This window comes from Scatophagus argus, chromosome 19 (assembly GCF_020382885.2).
Source record: "Scatophagus argus isolate fScaArg1 chromosome 19, fScaArg1.pri, whole genome shotgun sequence".
NCBI classification, from domain to species: Eukaryota; Metazoa; Chordata; class Actinopteri; family Scatophagidae; genus Scatophagus; species Scatophagus argus.
The window spans coordinates 11,213,671-11,231,734 of record NC_058511.1 but is presented as its reverse complement, the minus strand read 5'-3'; the positions used below and the strand labels follow the sequence as shown (position 1 = coordinate 11,231,734).

At 40.0% G+C, this 18,064-nt stretch overlaps 1 protein-coding gene across 2 annotated transcripts; it reads right to left on the bottom strand.

The window, feature by feature from the left end:
• Positions 1 to 3,497: 3,497 nt before the first annotated feature.
• Positions 3,498 to 12,657, bottom strand: myb (v-myb avian myeloblastosis viral oncogene homolog). 2 transcript variants are annotated; one of them, XM_046373633.1, is made up of 16 exons: positions 12,507 to 12,657; positions 10,411 to 10,528; positions 10,133 to 10,204; positions 9,841 to 9,933; positions 8,677 to 8,897; positions 7,907 to 8,135; positions 7,721 to 7,783; positions 7,510 to 7,614; positions 6,801 to 7,064; positions 6,480 to 6,659; positions 6,094 to 6,212; positions 5,885 to 5,999; positions 5,691 to 5,786; positions 5,376 to 5,474; positions 5,068 to 5,151; positions 3,498 to 4,941 (listed from the first exon to the last, which is right to left on the bottom strand). In XM_046373633.1, exons 1-16 carry the CDS (start codon positions 12,527 to 12,529, stop codon positions 4,831 to 4,833), a joined length of 1,992 nt encoding a protein of 663 aa, XP_046229589.1. In that variant the 5' UTR covers positions 12,530 to 12,657; the 3' UTR covers positions 3,498 to 4,830. The 2 variants fall into 2 exon arrangements, with proteins under 2 accessions (XP_046229589.1, XP_046229590.1); XM_046373634.1 differs by lacking the exon at positions 6,480 to 6,659.
• Positions 12,658 to 18,064: the final 5,407 nt, after the last annotated feature.

Here is an 18,064-nt window from a genome sequence, read left to right as displayed (position 1 = left end):
AATAAAATCAATGATGGCTGAATTCCATTTAGCTGCTTCAGTTTCAGGGTCCTGTATTGTGCCTGCTGGCTCACTGTTAAACTGTCATGGCTTAATGGACTTGAAATGACCAGAGACTTTAATTTATTGGTAACACTTCAAAATGTTTGCTGAAAAATGCCTTTAACATGAACTGTTTAATCAATTTAGTCATCAAAATCACATTTGGAAGTATGTCACAGTGTGCAGAATAGCATTTGTATAACAGCATGACTTTGTTGATTCTAATTGTTCATGTACATTTTTTGTGTTTATACAATAGGGCATAGAAAGAAATAAAAAGACTAGTTATTTTGGGAAACACACAGCGTTATTTTAGATAACGCTGTAAGTCACTTGAATGTAACCCCATTTCTATAAATATATGCGGAGATCACCTTTGCTCTGTAAATAAAAGAACATGGACATGGTAACTTTAGGGAATATAAAGCATGATTTGTCCTGATCTCAGAACAGCTCTGTCTGGCTTTGCAGAGGTGGCACCGATGGGTGAAAGGTGACGCTGGACTGTACGTCCAAACCTACGATGCAGGTACCTGCAGTGGGACTCCCATTAACCCCTTGCATCAGCTACAGATCCAGCTTTAGTCAAGACGTCAAATGTTTTTATGTCGGAGCCAATTTGCTTAGCTTAGCATAAAGACTGAAAGCGGCAAGTTGGTACCAAATTTAAATACAGACAAACTAACCACATAAGTATAATCCTGTTTCAACTTGAGTGAACTCTTTTTCGCTCTCTCTTTTCCCTGTCTCTTCATCCCTTGTCTTCTTCTCTGTCCTCTGCTTTTCTCCTCATCTCAGTACCATGGATGGGTAGGGTAGTTATCAGGGGCGGCCAGCCCAAGCCCAGCCCTCCTACCTGACCGCTGCCAGCAGGGAGCGGCTGCTGAGTATCTCCGACCACAACAGCACCCAGGGAATGAGGAAATCATGCTAGAGTAATCTATGTAGGCCCAGAGCACGCTGGCTGGCGTGTGCGTGTATTTTGTGAGCATGCACAAGCGTTTTCAGGAGCCCGCCACTTCTGCAACATCCGGCTATAAATCTATTGTGACACGTCAAACTGAATTTATGAGCCAATCTGCTTGCGACAGACATGTTTGATTTGAAAAGGGAAAAGGAGGATGAAATAAAAAAAAAAATGTAGCAGTAAGAGGGAACTTGTGCCTTGACATTTTGAGCTGGATATTTCTCAAAAAAGAAGAAAAAGTGCCTGAACCTTTTTAAACCATATACCTTTAAGCCTTTTTATGTTATGTCAAATTGTTGACATCATCGTCCAATAAAATCTAAAAGCGAGAATTTGTATTTGCATTAATAAAAAAAGGTGTTTACCTGTTGAATGCCTTATAAAGATTTCTTTCTTGACTTATTCATACTTCACTACAAAGTCTTTCCATCCTTGTTAGTATCCCCGGTCCAAAGTTGAACCAGTATCCAAGCAGAGACAGTGCTGAGGGGAACATTGTTGAAGCCGTATTTGAGCCAGTGATAGAGATATGCGACCTTTTTGCATTTCCTCCTTTGCTGAAAGGTCAGTACATGTTGTATTTTTTAGGGTATTATATAAATAGGATTCACTTAAGCTTTGACTCTAGTGGGTGCACATTTGTACATCCTAAAATGTAAACCACAACAGCCTTTGCCTTCTTTTTGATTCAGAATTTTGTTGTCCATGCACTATTAAGATAAGAAATGTCTGCTTTAATAGACTTTGCTTTTTATAAATACTTGAATTTCAATTTTTTTTATTTTTTTTTTACAGATTTTTATTCCTTGCGCTCCTTTGTTATTTTATGTGAACTTCAGTGCACATTATGTATACTTCGCTGTGTTATTTTGGTCTCTCTTTGCCCCTTGGGAACAAAAACACAGGCCTGAACTTAAGTGAACTTGCAAAATCAAGATCAGTGTGAATGCATTGTAATCTTTTGTTGATCTTGTGCATTATCACACTCTGCTGCTGCCCTTCTCAAATGGTTGCAGCACTGCACTGCCAATGATAACACAGTCAGGTCCTTTATAGACTAAGTTTTATGGTCCAGTCGATCTTGTGAACATAGTAAAGAGGAAAGATGACCAGCTATTCACACTATAAGATGTTATGTCTTATAATATCCACCTGGGTCTATATTGTTTTTGTCAATAAACCACCATCCATCCACACAAAAACATACACACACACACACACACACACACACACACAGGCAGCTGTCATCTCACTCACTGGAAGCAGGTGTCTGTAAATCTCGTGGGGTTTGGGGCTTTGGTTTTCTTTCTTTCTTTCTTTTGGTTATTGAAATTCCCAGAGTGAAAGTCTGCTTCTTGCTCTAGCCTCTTCCCCTGCACACACACACAGACACACACACACATACACACACACAATACTGAACCCCAAACTACAACTGCTGTCAGGGAATTTCAAACCCAACTTTTGAATTTGAACAAAGCTCATCTCACCTTGTGTGTATCTTAAAGCTGTAGTAAGCATGCACGCACCTCTGAGGAAACTATTTTTGCCTCAAATATCACAGTTCCTGTTAGCTGTGTCCGTCGTGATGAATGTCATTTCTGTTCATATATCCCTTTGAGACTCATACTTGAGATGAGAATCTATATTTGAGGGCACTGTGGTGGATCAGGGTGAGATGGGGTGCAGGTGGCTGTAGGGAGGGAGGGAGCGAGCGGGTGTAAATATAGCTCCACGTCTGAGTAGGGGCCCCTTGGCTTTCATGGCCTCACAGGAAAAGATGGCTCCTCAAGAGACTGAGGTGAAGCTCATACATGTGTGCGTGTGTCTGTTTTTGGAGAACAAGGAGGATTATGGTGCTTTATTCACTAATTGAACTCAGTATATTCATATGTGCTTACAGTTGTGTCTGAATTAAGTGTCCAACTTCAGCGAGCTGAAAGCAACCACAGTAAATGTGAGTGGCGCCTCATCCACAGAAAAATAGGCAGCGGTTGGTTATATTTGCTTATTACCTTCACAGACTGGCATACTCATTGGCAGATGGAGGAAAAATTTATGATATGCTATGCATAACTTTATTACAAAAAACCTTTGTATCTACAGGACAGTGTGTGTGTGTGTACGTGTTGAGGGTGGAATATTTGAATACTACAGTCCACACAAAAATTTGAATAGTAGCGATAGGTTACACTTCACTTTGGAAACACCGGAGAGCAAATACTTCATTCACTTCAAATAGAGGAATTACTTTGGACAATAGACTGGCTTCACAGCACTATTTACCCTTGTAACTTAAACCACTACAGGCTATTTATACTAAAGTTCTGACTAATGAGAGCATATTTACAGTTTAAATATATACGAAAATGTTTGTGTATTGTCTTTAAGGAACTTTTGAACCACTATCACTATTAGATCCTCAACCAAAGATCCGGCTATGTTCTCTAAAATAATATTCTCCAAATGAGACTTAACACAAGGATGTAAAAAAAAAACACACTTTATTTACTAGGCAGTATATAAAAGTATAAAAACTTGGCATGTATAAATGCTTTTATAAAATTATTTTTCTGCTCAAAAGCTAGTATAAAAACAAGGCATTTCACATATAAAAAGATTGTCCGCTAAGTGTTTGACATGGTCTACAGCAGTCTTAGTAAGAAAACAAAATGCTGATTGATTATGCGTTACAAAACAATACAAACCTATTCAAAGAAATGTAAAAACAGCAAACATACAAAAGGTTCAACTGGGCTTTTGTTTGTAGCATAATATAAAATATCAGTGTTTAGTACTCTCACGTTTTATGGAGAATATAAAATTCAAGTGCAGCTTGGCCTTACTCTTACTGGGTGAAGCTCATGGTTTCAAACATATAAGCTCATTTGAGATTTTTAAATGTATAAATATACAATATATATATGTACTTAAACTAAACTAACTAAGACATATAATGTTTGTTCATAGATTGTTTTGCCACATAGGGCCAGAAATAAACTGAAAGTTGAAATGAAAACTCAATTTTTATGAAATAAAGGTGCCAATATAGTAACCAGGTAATACTAATAAGGTTGGCCCCTTCTGCTGTGTAAAACATGACAATTCATAGTTGAATGCAAGAACAGAAGTAGCTGCTCCTGTTCAATAGTTAAGTGTTTACATGAGGTGGCACAGAACAAACACTTGAAATTCTCAGTAGACCCATTCTAGCCTGTAAAGCCTGTAAAAAAAAAAAGAAAAAAAAAAGAAAAAAAAGGAAACAGAAAACTTTCATGACACACAGAGGTCAGTTTTGAATTAATTAATATGCCTTTGGATTCATGATAATGCTAAAGGGCTTAAATACTTAACTTAAAACACTGCTCCAATGGCCAATTGTAAAAAACAAAAAACAAAACAAGTAACAATAAAGTCATCATCAAAGAAAAAGAAATAAATTAATCAACTTGTTCTTTATATTAATATCAAAATTCAGAATTAATAATACAGCCCAAATGCAAATTATGTAGCCACCGTTTCCCATTTATAATACAACATTGATAATAATACACTGACGAGACCAAAAGTGATAGGACGTACATTTCTAAAAATCAAAAGCAAATTCTATATAAAAGATTTCAAAAACAAACAAAAAAAAAACAAAACAAAAAAAAAGTATAGTCTTTGGTTGGTTGAAATCCAACAAGTGTGAGTGTAAAAACACCAATGGCATAGAGCCTCTCCCAACTGTTGTACCACAACAAATATGTAACCCACGACGCCGCATCCAGCGCAGGGATTGTTGATGTTTTCCATGCATGTAGACAACATGCGTGTGTCTACATGACCAGTGTCCTCGTAGGGTAAGTGTTGATGTACTTGTGGCTCTGCTCCGAGGCCAAAACGTGCTCCTCCGTTTTCCCGCAGGTTGCCTGTTCCCAGGAACTGAGCTGCAGTCGGCAAGAGAAAGAGGACAATGAGCTTTTGAATGTGCGAATCGGCACAATTTTAGTATTATTTAGTATGATTTTTAAAACTTATCTCAATATATAACATGCATACAAACTCATACACACCTGTAGTGGGCTGCCCATGCCTCTGCGAGGGAGGTGGTAGGCTTTGAGTCCATCTTCACTCAATAATGAGCTAGTAAGTAGGTCCTGAAGGAAAATGTAGAAAAAATATCTTAACAAAAGAAGTCAAGCTGATTTACATCAAATAACTGAAAGGGCAGTATCACGAAAAGCAGGAGGGTGGGCGTTTTTCATACATTCTCAGAAAAACTATTATTTGAGGTGAGGATTAAGGTCTGAGGACATTTGTGAGTAATCAAGGATAGCTTCACATCAGAAGTGATGGATTCTGAAGTCAAACACGAGCTTACAGGTACTTCCTGAGCTGGGCCATTTGGGGAGAAGAGCTGGGTGTGAAGGTCTTGTCCTTCCCACTGCATACATGGGCTCCTCTCACATGGGGACTCCACCTAAGGACCCAAAACACATCACGATCACGTAACTATTCCTCATGTCGATCAAGTGATTTGCAAATCTGAAAAACACTCTGATCGTTTACCCCCGTTTGCTACCACAACTGCAGACTGAAAGTATGTTCCACTTTTCATCTTTGCTTTCTCAACGTAAAAACTAAAACTTCAGTCTCACATTTGTCGGCATGTGTGTATGTGTTGAGTGGAAAGTACCTCTTGCTTTATCTTCTTCAGAGGAGGCTGCTCAATGGCACATTCCATTGGCTCCTGCTTGATGGACTCTACCATCTGCTGCTCCAAAGAGACATTCTGAAAAAAGACACAAATCCTCCGGTTAGTCACAAGGACACAAGTAAGTACTACAGAGGTTAATATGACAAATTCAGGAATCAAGACTTCTTTCTCACCAGTAGTTTGAGGGGTCCATACTTGGCCTCTTGCAGGGCCACGGCTGACTTGAAAGGCGTGGGTGTGCAAGGAGATGACTCCATGATTGAACGACTAATGTTTGGAGTTCTGAACCTAAAAGAGAGAGCGAGAAAGAGATGACCGTGTGTAAAGACTCATTTACTTCAAATTCTGCATAGTAAAATATATTATAGATAGAGCTACTCACATTTCATTCTCTTTCTGGGGCCTAACAGTGTGGTTGATCAGAGGCTTGGAGTCCACAGGCGAGCTCAGCGGTAAACTGTCGTTGTCGGAGTGTTCTGAGCTCATTGACTGGTTGAGAAACTGTGAAACGTGAGGAAAGAAACCAATCAATCAAAGTGCCTTGAGGGGTTTAGATCATGGAAGCACAACTGTTTCAAACTACAGAAATGAAGAGGAATGTAGAAAAGTGGACAGGTGCGTGATTAGACTAGTTATAGATGAAATGATTGAAATAAAACAAAAAAGATGAAAAGCAACAGCACAGACACTAATTCTGAATGATTGGTTGTTGATATCATCAGGTGGCAGGTTGGATGGATTCTGATCACACGCAGCTACTTTAACTACCTGTGAGGGTGAAAAGGGTAGGTTTCTGCCTGGTGAAGGCTTTGAAGGAGTTGAGCAGATGAAACCAGCCCATGCTCCATGAGCGGTTCTTGAACCCTGATTGGGCAAGACCCTGTCTGTTCTGAGAACGCTCCTATCCAAGAGCTCACCAGTAGTGGCCTCATCCACTGAGGAGAGGCTCTAGGAAAAGGGCGGGAAAATATGGGTCAAGACCCACTACTGAGTAACATCTAATTGCTAGGCTCTCTTTTTCTGTATCTTGAAACTGATCATAGCACACTTAACATATAGCCCAAAGACAAACTAAATGCAGACACTTACTGAATCAATGACGGATTCCACAAACTCCGGAATAGTATTTGAGAATGTTGGACTGTTGTGATGGCTGTTGCTGTTATTGTTGTTATTGTTGCAGCTGTCACTGTTGTGAGCACGTGTTGCAGAGGCGCTCTCCTCAGGTAGGCAGCTCTGGTCGAGAGGCAGGGCAGGGGCTGCTACCTGGTGATGAGGTAATAACACTGGCACACCTTCTGAGCTGTTGGTCAAAGAGCTCTGGCTGGGCCAGCAGGGATAGGACAAATTCATCTGGGGGAGAAAAGGATATGAAGAGTGAGAGCTAGAAATAAGTGTCAAAGGATAATAATCTGAAAACATGAGCACAGTGGGGTGAATGTAAAAAAAAGTGTCAAACAAGTGCAAGAGAGAGAAAATGCAAGCCTGACAATAAAGGAAGAGGTGTAAAAAAAAGAAGAAGAAAGGGAACTTTAATTTAAAGAGTGACAGAAGTTAGGTTGAGGTTGCACAAGGGGTCATGCACACACAAAAATGGCGATAAGGTCCTATTTCATCATTTTTTGCAGAAACAGGCTCCCCAGATGTTTCCTCCTCCTTATTCACTCAAACACACACATTCAACCACTGTCCTTAAAACCAGGGTCAAACAGACATGCACATAAATTGTGCTGCCACACCTCAACACTGCAAAGCTCACCCGCAGCCACACACATACACACACAAACATACGACTCACTGGTAGTGATGGCTGGCCTCTAAGCTCATCTTCTGTTGACATGAGCAGCCGTTCGATCTCTTTCACCCTCTGCTCCTTCTCTGGGTCCTCCTCATTATAGTGTCTCTGAGGAAAAAAGAGTGCAGGAGGCAGACTTTTAGCAACAATTCCAACCTGTTCTTCTTCCCGTCTTACAATTTCATGTGAGAATGCAGTTACTTGTTGTTCTTACCTGTATAGCAGCAGTTCCATGCTGGGGAATGTTTGTGATGTTGAAAGCCATGGGGAACGGTACCTGAAAAGCCAATTAAAAATACCTCATCAAATACTCATCAAAGAAGTGGATCGCATGCAGCTACAAATTCAGAATCATTTCATTTTCCTGTCAGCAACCCAAGTGGATTAAAAGCCCACTCACTCGGTGAAGGTTGGTGATGTAGGTGTAGTTATGTGGTGACAAGGGAGGCAGCTGCACGTGACTGGGTGAGTGGTGGGGGAAACTCATGATGGGGTTGTTGGTCTTGACGTAGCCATGGTTGATGGAGAGTGAGGAGTTGTTGTTCTTTGATGTACCCTGGAGATAGCCCTCCTGCTCCACCTTTCTCCTCATAGTGGAGTTCCAGTGGTTCTTTATCGCATTGTCAGTCCTGGATGTCATGAATAACACATTTTAAACTACAGATAATTTATTACAAAACAAAGCATGCAAAATGCAAAATCATCTTGGACTCTAGTGGTGCTTGATAGCACTATCAGTGAAGGCACACACAGAATCTGCCACAGATAGTTAAGAGACATAAGGTTATCACTACAGAGCAATTACAATCATGTCAGAAGTCCAGTATGTTTTTCTCTCTCATTCCTTTTGTATTTCTTATTTGATTCTATGCCTTTCTATATCAAGTCCACCCTGTCCTGACACTGTCTTCTAAACTTTTTTCTCCCAATCATTCTGTAAACATAACAACACAGACATTTTTCTGTATTCACTCCTCCATCTTCTTTTATGTTCGGTGTGCTCACTTCATTTTTTTTTTTATTTGTTTCTTCTTTTTCATTCCCCCTTCAGTGTCCTTCCCTCTGTTTCACCCTCTCAACCGCAATATTTCACAGTAAACCAACAAGGGTTCAGTGATTCATTTAGCTTCTCTTTTTCCACCTTTCTCTCTTCTCCATTCTCTGCCTCACCTGCCAGGGAGCAGCTTAGCGATTTCAGCCCAGCGGTTGCCCAGTTTCTCGTGTGCCTGGTAGATGATCCGGTCCTCCTCCTCAGTCCATGATGTCTTCTTCACCTCTGGGTTCAGGTGGTTGTGCCAACGCTCACGGCACTGCTTGCCAATGCGGCCCTTCAGGTGCTTGGCGATCACTGACCAGCGCTTGGCACCATACTTCTGGACCAGCTCAATTACCTGGGGTGTGCATGTGTTTGTGTGGAGGAGCAAGAAAGGGGGAAGATGAGAGGGGAGGGGGAAGAGCATTGAAAAGGAAGAGAAGTAAATTGTAGCAGAGGGGCATGAGGAAAGAGGAAGGAAGGAGCAATAACAGGGAGGAGAGGAAGAAGTAAAGGGGTGCAGAGTAAGAAAAACAACAAGGCAAAAAAGATCACAGGTATATGAGGGATAGAATAGGGAAAGAGATGACAGTGTGAGAAAATGACAATAAAAAACTTGTTAGTTACCCAGAAAAATCTCAGAAAACATATAGATTATGTCAGTTATTGCTTCTCCTCTCATGTCCTGCCTCCTTCTCTCTTTCTTTAACTTTAAAATTGTGAAGGTGATTGAGAACACCTGCTGGAGTGCAGTGAGGGAGTTTCCAGTGGAACGTTAGCCACTCTGCTAATCATTACAGTGGCATCTGGGTAGAAATATAACTCCTTTGGACTAGTTCACCTCACAGGTTTGAAGAGCCTAAACATGTTACCTGTTGAGTAATGGCAACTTTTTGGGAAACTAAAAATGTGCAACAGCAGCCAAGGAGTTGCTACAGAATGATTGCTTTAATCACACAGGAACATAAAGTGATTTGTTTTTTTACCCTGGATTACACTTGATTGTCTGTTTTCTGTGAGAGCTATCTAATTATGTTACTCCAAAAAAAAAACAGCAAACATAACACCACCCTATCAGTGATCATTACTGATGCCTCTGTTAGACAGTGGCATCTTTCTGTAGGTATTAAAACGTTGTTTTAATTAATTTGATCGACGTTTCTAAGCTGTGCTGCAGCTAAAATGTTTCTGCATTTCTATGTGAAGATTTTGCTTTAACATTCACATGTGATTTCATCACCCATTTTCAATATTTTGTCTGTGATCCATTAAGTGCTGTGTACATTTTGAAGTTTCCTTACCCTCTGGTCCTCCTCTTTGGTCCATGGCCCTTTGATGAGTTCTGGATTAAGAACCTTCTGCCACCTATGCTGGCACTGCACATCTGTACGATTCTGGCAGGTCAGACAGCAGGAGAATTAGTTATCACCCTCATACCATGGGAGGTAACAGAAATAAAACAATATCCTCTTGGTTTGTCTTGTGACAATTTCTTTGCCACAAGGCAATGTTGTCACACGTTACTTATGTTTACTTATCTTGCTCTGTGTGTATTTGTGTATGAATGTGTGTATGCACAGACTTGTTGCTTACAGTTAATAAGCTTGCAATGAGTTTCCAGTCCTCTGATCCATGAAGCTCAACGAGTTTCTTTAATTTCTCGTCCTAAAAAAAGAGAGCATAATGAACATCAATACCAGCAATTTAAAATGAGCATATTAGTGAGTGAATGTGGTAAGACTGGACAATACTGATTAAAAAAATGTTCCCAGGTTCGTGGTCGCTCCTGAGGCAACTCTTTAACATGTTGCTTGTGTTATATTTTGTAGTGAACACGGTTTTGAATGGTTGAGACTGGTGTCTGTGTGTACCTCTTCTCGTGTCCAGCGTGTTTTGCCAAGGTGGCGTTTTCCTGCCTTGGCCAATGATCCATCATAATCATGTTCATACATCTCAGTCTCCTCCTCATCCTCCTCACTACTGTAAACACTGCAGACAGAGAGACAAAGAGAGAGAAAGGCAAATTTAAAAAAACAAGTGGAGGCTGTGTGAAAAAGAATAAGGCAAGATAATAGCAAGGTAAATAATAGCACAATAAGTGCCAGTCTATTTCCAAACTACTCCCTAATCGTCTCTTTACAGAGTGCATAAAGAACTCAGCCCACTCTTTAACTCATCAGGTGTCAACACAGACAGAACCAGTCATTCTTGAAGGTTTGGGTGCAGGCTTTTAGCCAAGACACCCACAAGGGCAGAAAGAAAGAGAGAGAGAAGAACAGGCAGTAGGAGGGAGGGGAGATGGATGAACAGGTTCCAATGTTTTTGGTTTCCACAGATACTGGGATTGGCACATGTGATCATAATTTCGTGACCCTGGCGTGTTCAGACCTGCAGCGGCATTGTGCAGCACAGCCATGCATGCACACTCACACTGACACTGACGCTGAGTGGTTGGTTAACCAATCAGAATGTAGAGCACGGACAACGTGGAAGCCAGGTAGGGTAATTTGGTATCATACAGCACAACAGGTGAACAGGAACCCCACTGAGGTGTGTGTGTGTGTGTGTGCACATGCGTGTGTGCATGTGTGCGTGCTGGTACAAGAGGATATTTAGGCTAAAGTGGATTATCTTCCTCATTTTTGTTCATTTACCCAAAGACTAACTAACAGCACTGACCAAACCAAATAAAAAAGAAAAAAAAAAGTTTATTCTCCGTTAGTATAAATAAATTTCACCAGATGATAAATAAAAACTGCAGAGAACTTGTACAAACACACAGACAAATTTTAATGAATACAGTATTCTCATCTTGAGAATGATAAATCAAATGAAAACGTCATCCTGAAACAAACTTTGTTTATGAAATGAAAATAAACTAATTACCAACACTGAAACTATAATTGTTAAACCTCAAGTAAAAAATTCTCACGTACGCTGCATGCAAGCTGCCAGCCTTTTTAGGGAAAGTGCGCATCATGAAAGAGTACAAAAACTGGTCAGAATGAGTGAAGCTACAAGTTGTGGCGACTGGTGTATAAGTAGAATTACTTCTCGAGACAAGTGCTCATAAAGCGAGGCTTTCAAAATAACAGTGAACACCCTTTTACTATCAGAGATGCTGCGGCATTCAGTGTGTAAGCAAGATTAATCAAGGCGGGTTTTAAATGAACTTTCCGCGAAATCGACTGGAGTGCAAAGTCCAATATGCATGCTTAAATAAAACGTGAAAAGGAAAACATCCGAGTCTGCGCGGCCGACTGGAGTGATGGACACCGGAAAAGTCAAGCGCAAGGAAACAGAATTAGCAAAACTTTCATAAACCAACGCTAGGACATTAAATTGCTTGCGGCAGGACAGTCAGCGTTGAGAAAGAGATATATAAACGCCATGCTATCGGGTTTCACTTTGTATTTATGATATGGGCTCCTTTTAAAACCAATATCCACGCACCGTCTTGTGCACAGCGTGGCACGCGCTTGCCCAGCCGCCTATTGGCTTGTTAATGCGTGCGTGCGTGCGTGTGCAAGCCAGAGAGATGGAGACAGAGAAACACATACACACACAGGTGCAGAGAGAGAGAGAGAGAGAGAGAGAGAGAGAGAGAGAGAGAGTGCTTTCTCTCTCTCGGCACTGACAGCAGCGCGAGGAGCGCACATGCCAGATGACCACCACCTGTCATGGGCGCGCGAGCGAGACACACACTACTCCGTTTTAACTGCCAAGAAAAGAAAATGCTTCACAAATACACAGTCTGGAAACCAGAAGGAATTAATGGAGAAAAAAAACACCATTAACTTTGTCAATATAATATCCCCTGAAGCTCACAACTGAAGCCATCCTGAAGAGAAATAAAGGCTAAGATAATAAGAACTAACAGTAACCACGTAGGATAACGCTCAGATAAAGGAAAAAAGAAAGTAAAGGACCATTTAAGTTAAAGAGTAATTAGCCTTCTTGAGCTTACCTGTTTCTGGGCCGCCGAGTCATGTTAATATCTGTACAGTGGCTCGCAGGTTGCGCTGAGCACGTACTTTCGCTATCTGCGCTGGGTTTGTTCTCCCGGCGAGGAGGCAGGTTGACATTAATTTAAACACAGCAGCAGCCCCTTACTTGTGCTCCTCCCCTCTTTCGCATCCCGGTGAATTTGGCGCTCCAAAAAGCAGATAGGCCAACTGCGCATGTCCAGGATATAGTATACTTCAATTGCCGTCCGACATTTTGCAATTTTGCAAACGTTTGAAAGAAGAGCGTTTTGGAAAACTCAGAATATTACTTCATATCATAGAAAATCTTGAGAAATTTGTCATGTACGTTCAGGAAACTTTCTTTTAGGTGATGGACCAAGCCTACTTAAACTAACACTGATTTTCACTGCCTTGTAAGATTGATATCACATAATTTAAAAATACAAATGCAGCGATAAAAACGTGGTGAGATTAAATACTGCAAATAATAATTTGATATGTTTTAATCATATGTACTACGGTGCGCCACATATTAAACTATACAGGGCTGCTTCGTACTGCGTTTTACGAAGCGTAATTTAAAGTACCATGGCATTACGCATTAGACGTGCCAAAGGCGCGTTTTGCTTGGAAGTCCGCGCTACACGCTTTTTGTCAACAAACGTGAGTTACTTCTCTTTTGGTGAAAAGAAGAAGGAAACTAACGAGTCTGGACGAAGTAAACAATTGCGAGTGGGTTTTTGGCATGCCAGGAAAGTGAAGTTGCCTATGTTTTCTGCGCTCGGCAACTGTTTGTTGAGTGCACTGCTGGTGTTAGAAATACAGATGTTTCGCCGTGATAAAACAAGCAAGACCCTGTTCTTATCGTGCGGCGATAAAATGAACTTTGTGCTCGCCCAGACAAAGAAAGTTCAAGAAAAGCAGGGGCACTTCAATTTTTTGTGGGAAAGTATTGCGCATAACTCAGAGGGCAACTGCCCTTAAAACACACATGACTTCCTTTATGTTATCAGAGTTATTCCTTATGTTGCCTTTTGAGTTTCTTAAACGGCACCTTGCTGATGTCTTTGCATGTACTTCAAATAATCCACATTTGAATTAGGGACAAGTTGAACCTGTTTTTAACAACCCTCTTTCCAAGATGACTAATAATAATGATCCTTTCTTAGCTGTATTGCTAAACTTCGGCCTTAGTCTGTATTAAGGCAAGTGGCCACCATGTATTGTGATTATTTTGTTTTGGCATCCTCCCTACGCCAGGATTGTCCTTGCTCAGCCATTCATTGCGGGTGGTGGTGGTGGTGTGTGGGTGTGTGGGTGGGGGCTCTAATGCTTTATTTGTATAAATGTTTCTTCTCATTGTATTAGTTCCTCCATACGCGACCATATTGTCCTGGTCACTTGTAATTACCATCACCCCTGAAGAGCCTATTGTCCCAGGGCAGTCATAATAGTGGCCTGATAAAAGGTTACACACATACACACATTACCATGGACTGCAAATTTCACTATTTGATTCAACAGTGTGGATAGAGTGATCAGTGAAGTGAAGCAGTTAGACAGACAGAACTAGTTTAGCAAGATTTACACAGAAATCAATTTTATTTGCATCAAATCATAAAAGAAGTTATTGCAGAGCACTTTTCATGTAGAAAAGGTCTGGACCACACTCATTATAATTTTATTTACAGGGTTGGAGATTTATTCAGTGAAATTCAACGTGAGTGAGATTTCTAAAATTTGTTATGTGTGCATTATCCTTTATACAATCTAGCATTGATAATGGCTGTGATTGTTCAGAAGCTTCATATTTGTGACTTTAATCCTGGATTATGTTACTGTTAATTTTTAGTGTCACCACGTCTAACTGCAGGCTTATGGTTGCCTGGTTGCAATCACTTGTCAGCTTCAAAATCCTATACACACCTGTGTACATGCATTGTTCCAGACATTTTTTTGCCTCTAGGAGGTGGTACTTCTAATCTATTCAAATCAAGCTTTAATTATACAATAGCTATCGTGCAAGATTGCAATACAAGATGCCCTACATAGAAAGAGAAGTTGGTCTGTGAAAGAAATACAGTACAAAAACTAAGTATGACATTAAAAGTAACCAGTTCAACAACATTATACACACAATAGCAAAAATTTATCTCCACTTTGATTCGTGCGTGTGTGTGTGCAAGATGTCAAGTGTATTTAAGTATATATATTATATATTTAAGTATATGTCTTGAGCCTTTTTCCACATCAGCCCCAAATGTGTCTTTTCCCTAGAGGGTAATATTAAAAACAACATTTTGTTATCTGAAACGAAATTGAAGGAACAGAGCCAGGGTATGCAAATTCCCCTATAGCAGGAAGCCTGACTCCCATTGACTCTTAGCTGAGGACATTTGCATGGGCACGATTGGACAGGTTAAGGGCAGGTATTGTGCCGGCTAGCCCCTTTGCAAAGCATTGTGTGCACAGGTTGGTTCATTTGAATGATTTTTAATGACAGCCCCTGGGCTTGAGATATCACCCCATCAGGCTTTCAAATCCAGTGTTGGGAAGGCCAAGCATAAGTATTGTTAATTGTCTGTGTGTCTATGTGTATGTAAAAGCCTGCATTGTAGAAGGGTCGATCCCAAGTCAAATAGAGAGTGAATGTGATCATCTATGGTTACGTGGTTAAAGAAATCCATATGTTGACTATCTGTTAAGCATTGGTAATAATCATGCAAAGAATTTCTCCATTATTGTGGAATCCAGCGAAACTTTCTTTTTCCAGGAACAATATTATTTTAAAAGAATATTTATTAAACCTGCCTGCTTCACGAATGCATGCTGTATATAAAAAGCTTTTAATTTTTCTTTCAGAATTATTACCTTTTAACTTCACAATTTGCCCCTTTAAGGTGCTTATATGTGTTTGTTTTTCATTGACTTTAGCTGTTTGGACCACCTGTTAAATACTGCCAAGGGTGCAGGTTTTGCATTTTCCTTGGGGGGAGTTCCTGTGAAAGACTCTTCGCATGATGCCTGGTGCCCTTGGCAAATTATGTAAAGCATTACCTCATATCCACTGCCAACTTTTGGGATGGGTTTAACCCCTCACCCACTTGCACATAGGCTTTGTCTTCTACACTTACACCAGGATTAATCTGTTTTCAGATTTACATGCTGTTGTTGACAGATTTGCAATCCTTGTCTTTCACTTGATTGCATAGATACCATTGCCATCTATTTGCTAACAACCATTTTGTGGATCTCCGAGAAATAAATAAAATGCAGGTACAAAAAAAAATCTGCAAAGTTTATTTGTCATTCAATAATATGGAGTCTATGTAATTCAAACAATGCACCCATCCACTGAGCTCCTCATTCTTCCAGCAATCTGTTCATCCATCTGTTTAATCCATCCAATCAGTCCAACATTAATTTTCTCGGAAATCTTTCTCACCCACCACCGATTCATCAGACTTTCCATGAACTCTGTGGCCACATCGGCAGCACAGATTTGACCAAAGACTTCTTAAAAGGCATTCAAAGGAAATAACTGTTCAGAGTCTGTGTAGAGGTGTGAAAAGTCACACCTCAGCCTTGTTGCAACACAGACGTGTATATTAATTCATCTGAAATTGTGAGTATGTAAAGAAAGCAAAAAGAAAACAAACAAACTATCAATCTGATCTCGTCGTACCCTTGATTTGAGTAAAGTTGCATAAGACAATCCAACAGAAAAGCTGCAAATACTACTACATTTTTAATGTTGAAAATGCTTTATGGCTTTTCACTTAGGCAATATGTTCCATTTCCATTACATATCAAATGTTGCTTCTGTCTTTGGTTTGAAAATGTCCTAGAAACATTTGCGAAGGAAGAGTTCCCTCTCTGTCACCTGTGTGACCCTGTAAAATGAACATGTTTGTGTCTGGTTATTTGTACTTTGTGCATGTGTGCACGAACATGTGCAGTTGTTTATTTTGGCATGTAGATGTGCAATGAAGACTTCAAAATGCAGGAAGTGGAATTTTAAGGGGAAACCTCCACCCACACAGAGAAAAAACACATGCACACAGACATATTCACACACTCTTAACCAAAGGACTTTGTGCAGAGTAAATAATAAACTCCACATCTGCCCCCCCTCCCCTCCAAAAAAAGTGATCTTCTTGTTCTTACTAACCTTTGCCAATAAAAGCTGCTCTTTGTCAAACTGCCAGTTGCAATATGAGCTATTCATTGTGAAAAGGTCTTTACAATTACCCAAGCAGACGTCTTTCTTTATTCTGCTCTATTTTTAGATTGGGGAGACACGGCAGACCTCATATTTCATTTCACTGTGCAGATGTGCAAGTGCATACTTCATCAGCATCACTGGTGTTAGGTCACTGCATAACATTTTCACCCCCTTCTCTTTCATTGGCATTTAGGCTCCTGTAGATGAAATCACAGGGCAATGTATTGATCGAAAAATCAAAAACCACACATGCATACACGTGCAAACACATATGGATGCAAAGACCATGTCTCAGATGAACACATGCATATACAAACGCTTGTAAATGCACAAATTCAAGCACACACAAGGATGTAAACATCTCATTGCATTGTGTGGCAGAAAGGCGATAAGTTTCTTGTGGTACAAAGATAGGAGGAAAAAATGATGTCACCCATAGAGTACGTGTTTGTGTGAGTGTGGGCTCAGGCGGGGTGGTCCCTAACCATAAGGCATAACCTTTCACAAAAATGGTTTAGACATTCACAGCTGAAGATCATAGGTGGGATTGAAAATTGAAGTTTTGTGTCTGTTCTGTGCAGGCAGATTTCCCCATGTTCCTCTTAAACGTAATAATTTTCTCAGTGTTGTGCAAATTTTGTCATTGTTCATCTGTGATATCGTGCCCTCTTTTCCACATTAATATGATATCTTGAATATGAATTTTAGTGTTTCCTCAGTCATAAAACTCAGCAATGTTTGGCTGCATGCAGATCACAAGCAATTAATATCACTACCTTTATCATCATCACCACCATCATCCTCATGATGATTGCTGGATTTTTAAGCACAGGACTAATGAAATATTAAGGAATCAATGTTTTTACTGTTCAATTCAGACCATTGTGAACCTAATTGCTAGATCTCCATTCTGCTCTATACTGATTTTTGAACTCTTTTCTCTTCCTGTTATGTCCTGATAACACACAATAAACATTATACGGTATATTTTTGTCTAAATTTACTAATTTATAAAAAATATTATTTCCCTCCAAGTCATACATATTCATTGACTAATTCAACAGGATACAATAATCTGTGCAATAATCGACTGATCTTAAGTCATTTTTCTGTTTGCTAGACAAGTTTGCATACTGTTGAGAGACTTGAGAGATCTCCGATCCCAGACCAGATTGCAAACAACTGCAACAGGAAGTTACGTCAGCAAAAAAAAAAAAAAAAAACATCCCCAAAAGCAAGTTTATAAATTTTCTATCAATCAATACGGTGTTTACTGTCAAACAGAATACACAAATACGGCAAATTTAAATATTTTTATGATTTAGTTTATCT

Excerpts from the sequence above, each read along its gene's own strand:
- myb (XM_046373633.1), bottom strand. The coding sequence starts at position 12,529 with ATGACTCGGCGGCCCAGAAACAG. Across the intron at positions 8,898-9,840 it reads CCAAAGAGGAGGACCAGAGG|GTAATTGAGCTGGTCCAGAA; the intron begins GTAAGGAAACTT and ends TGCACACCCCAG. Across the intron at positions 4,942-5,067 it reads GCATGGGCAGCCCACTACAG|CTCAGTTCCTGGGAACAGGC; the intron begins GTGTGTATGAGT and ends TGCCGACTGCAG.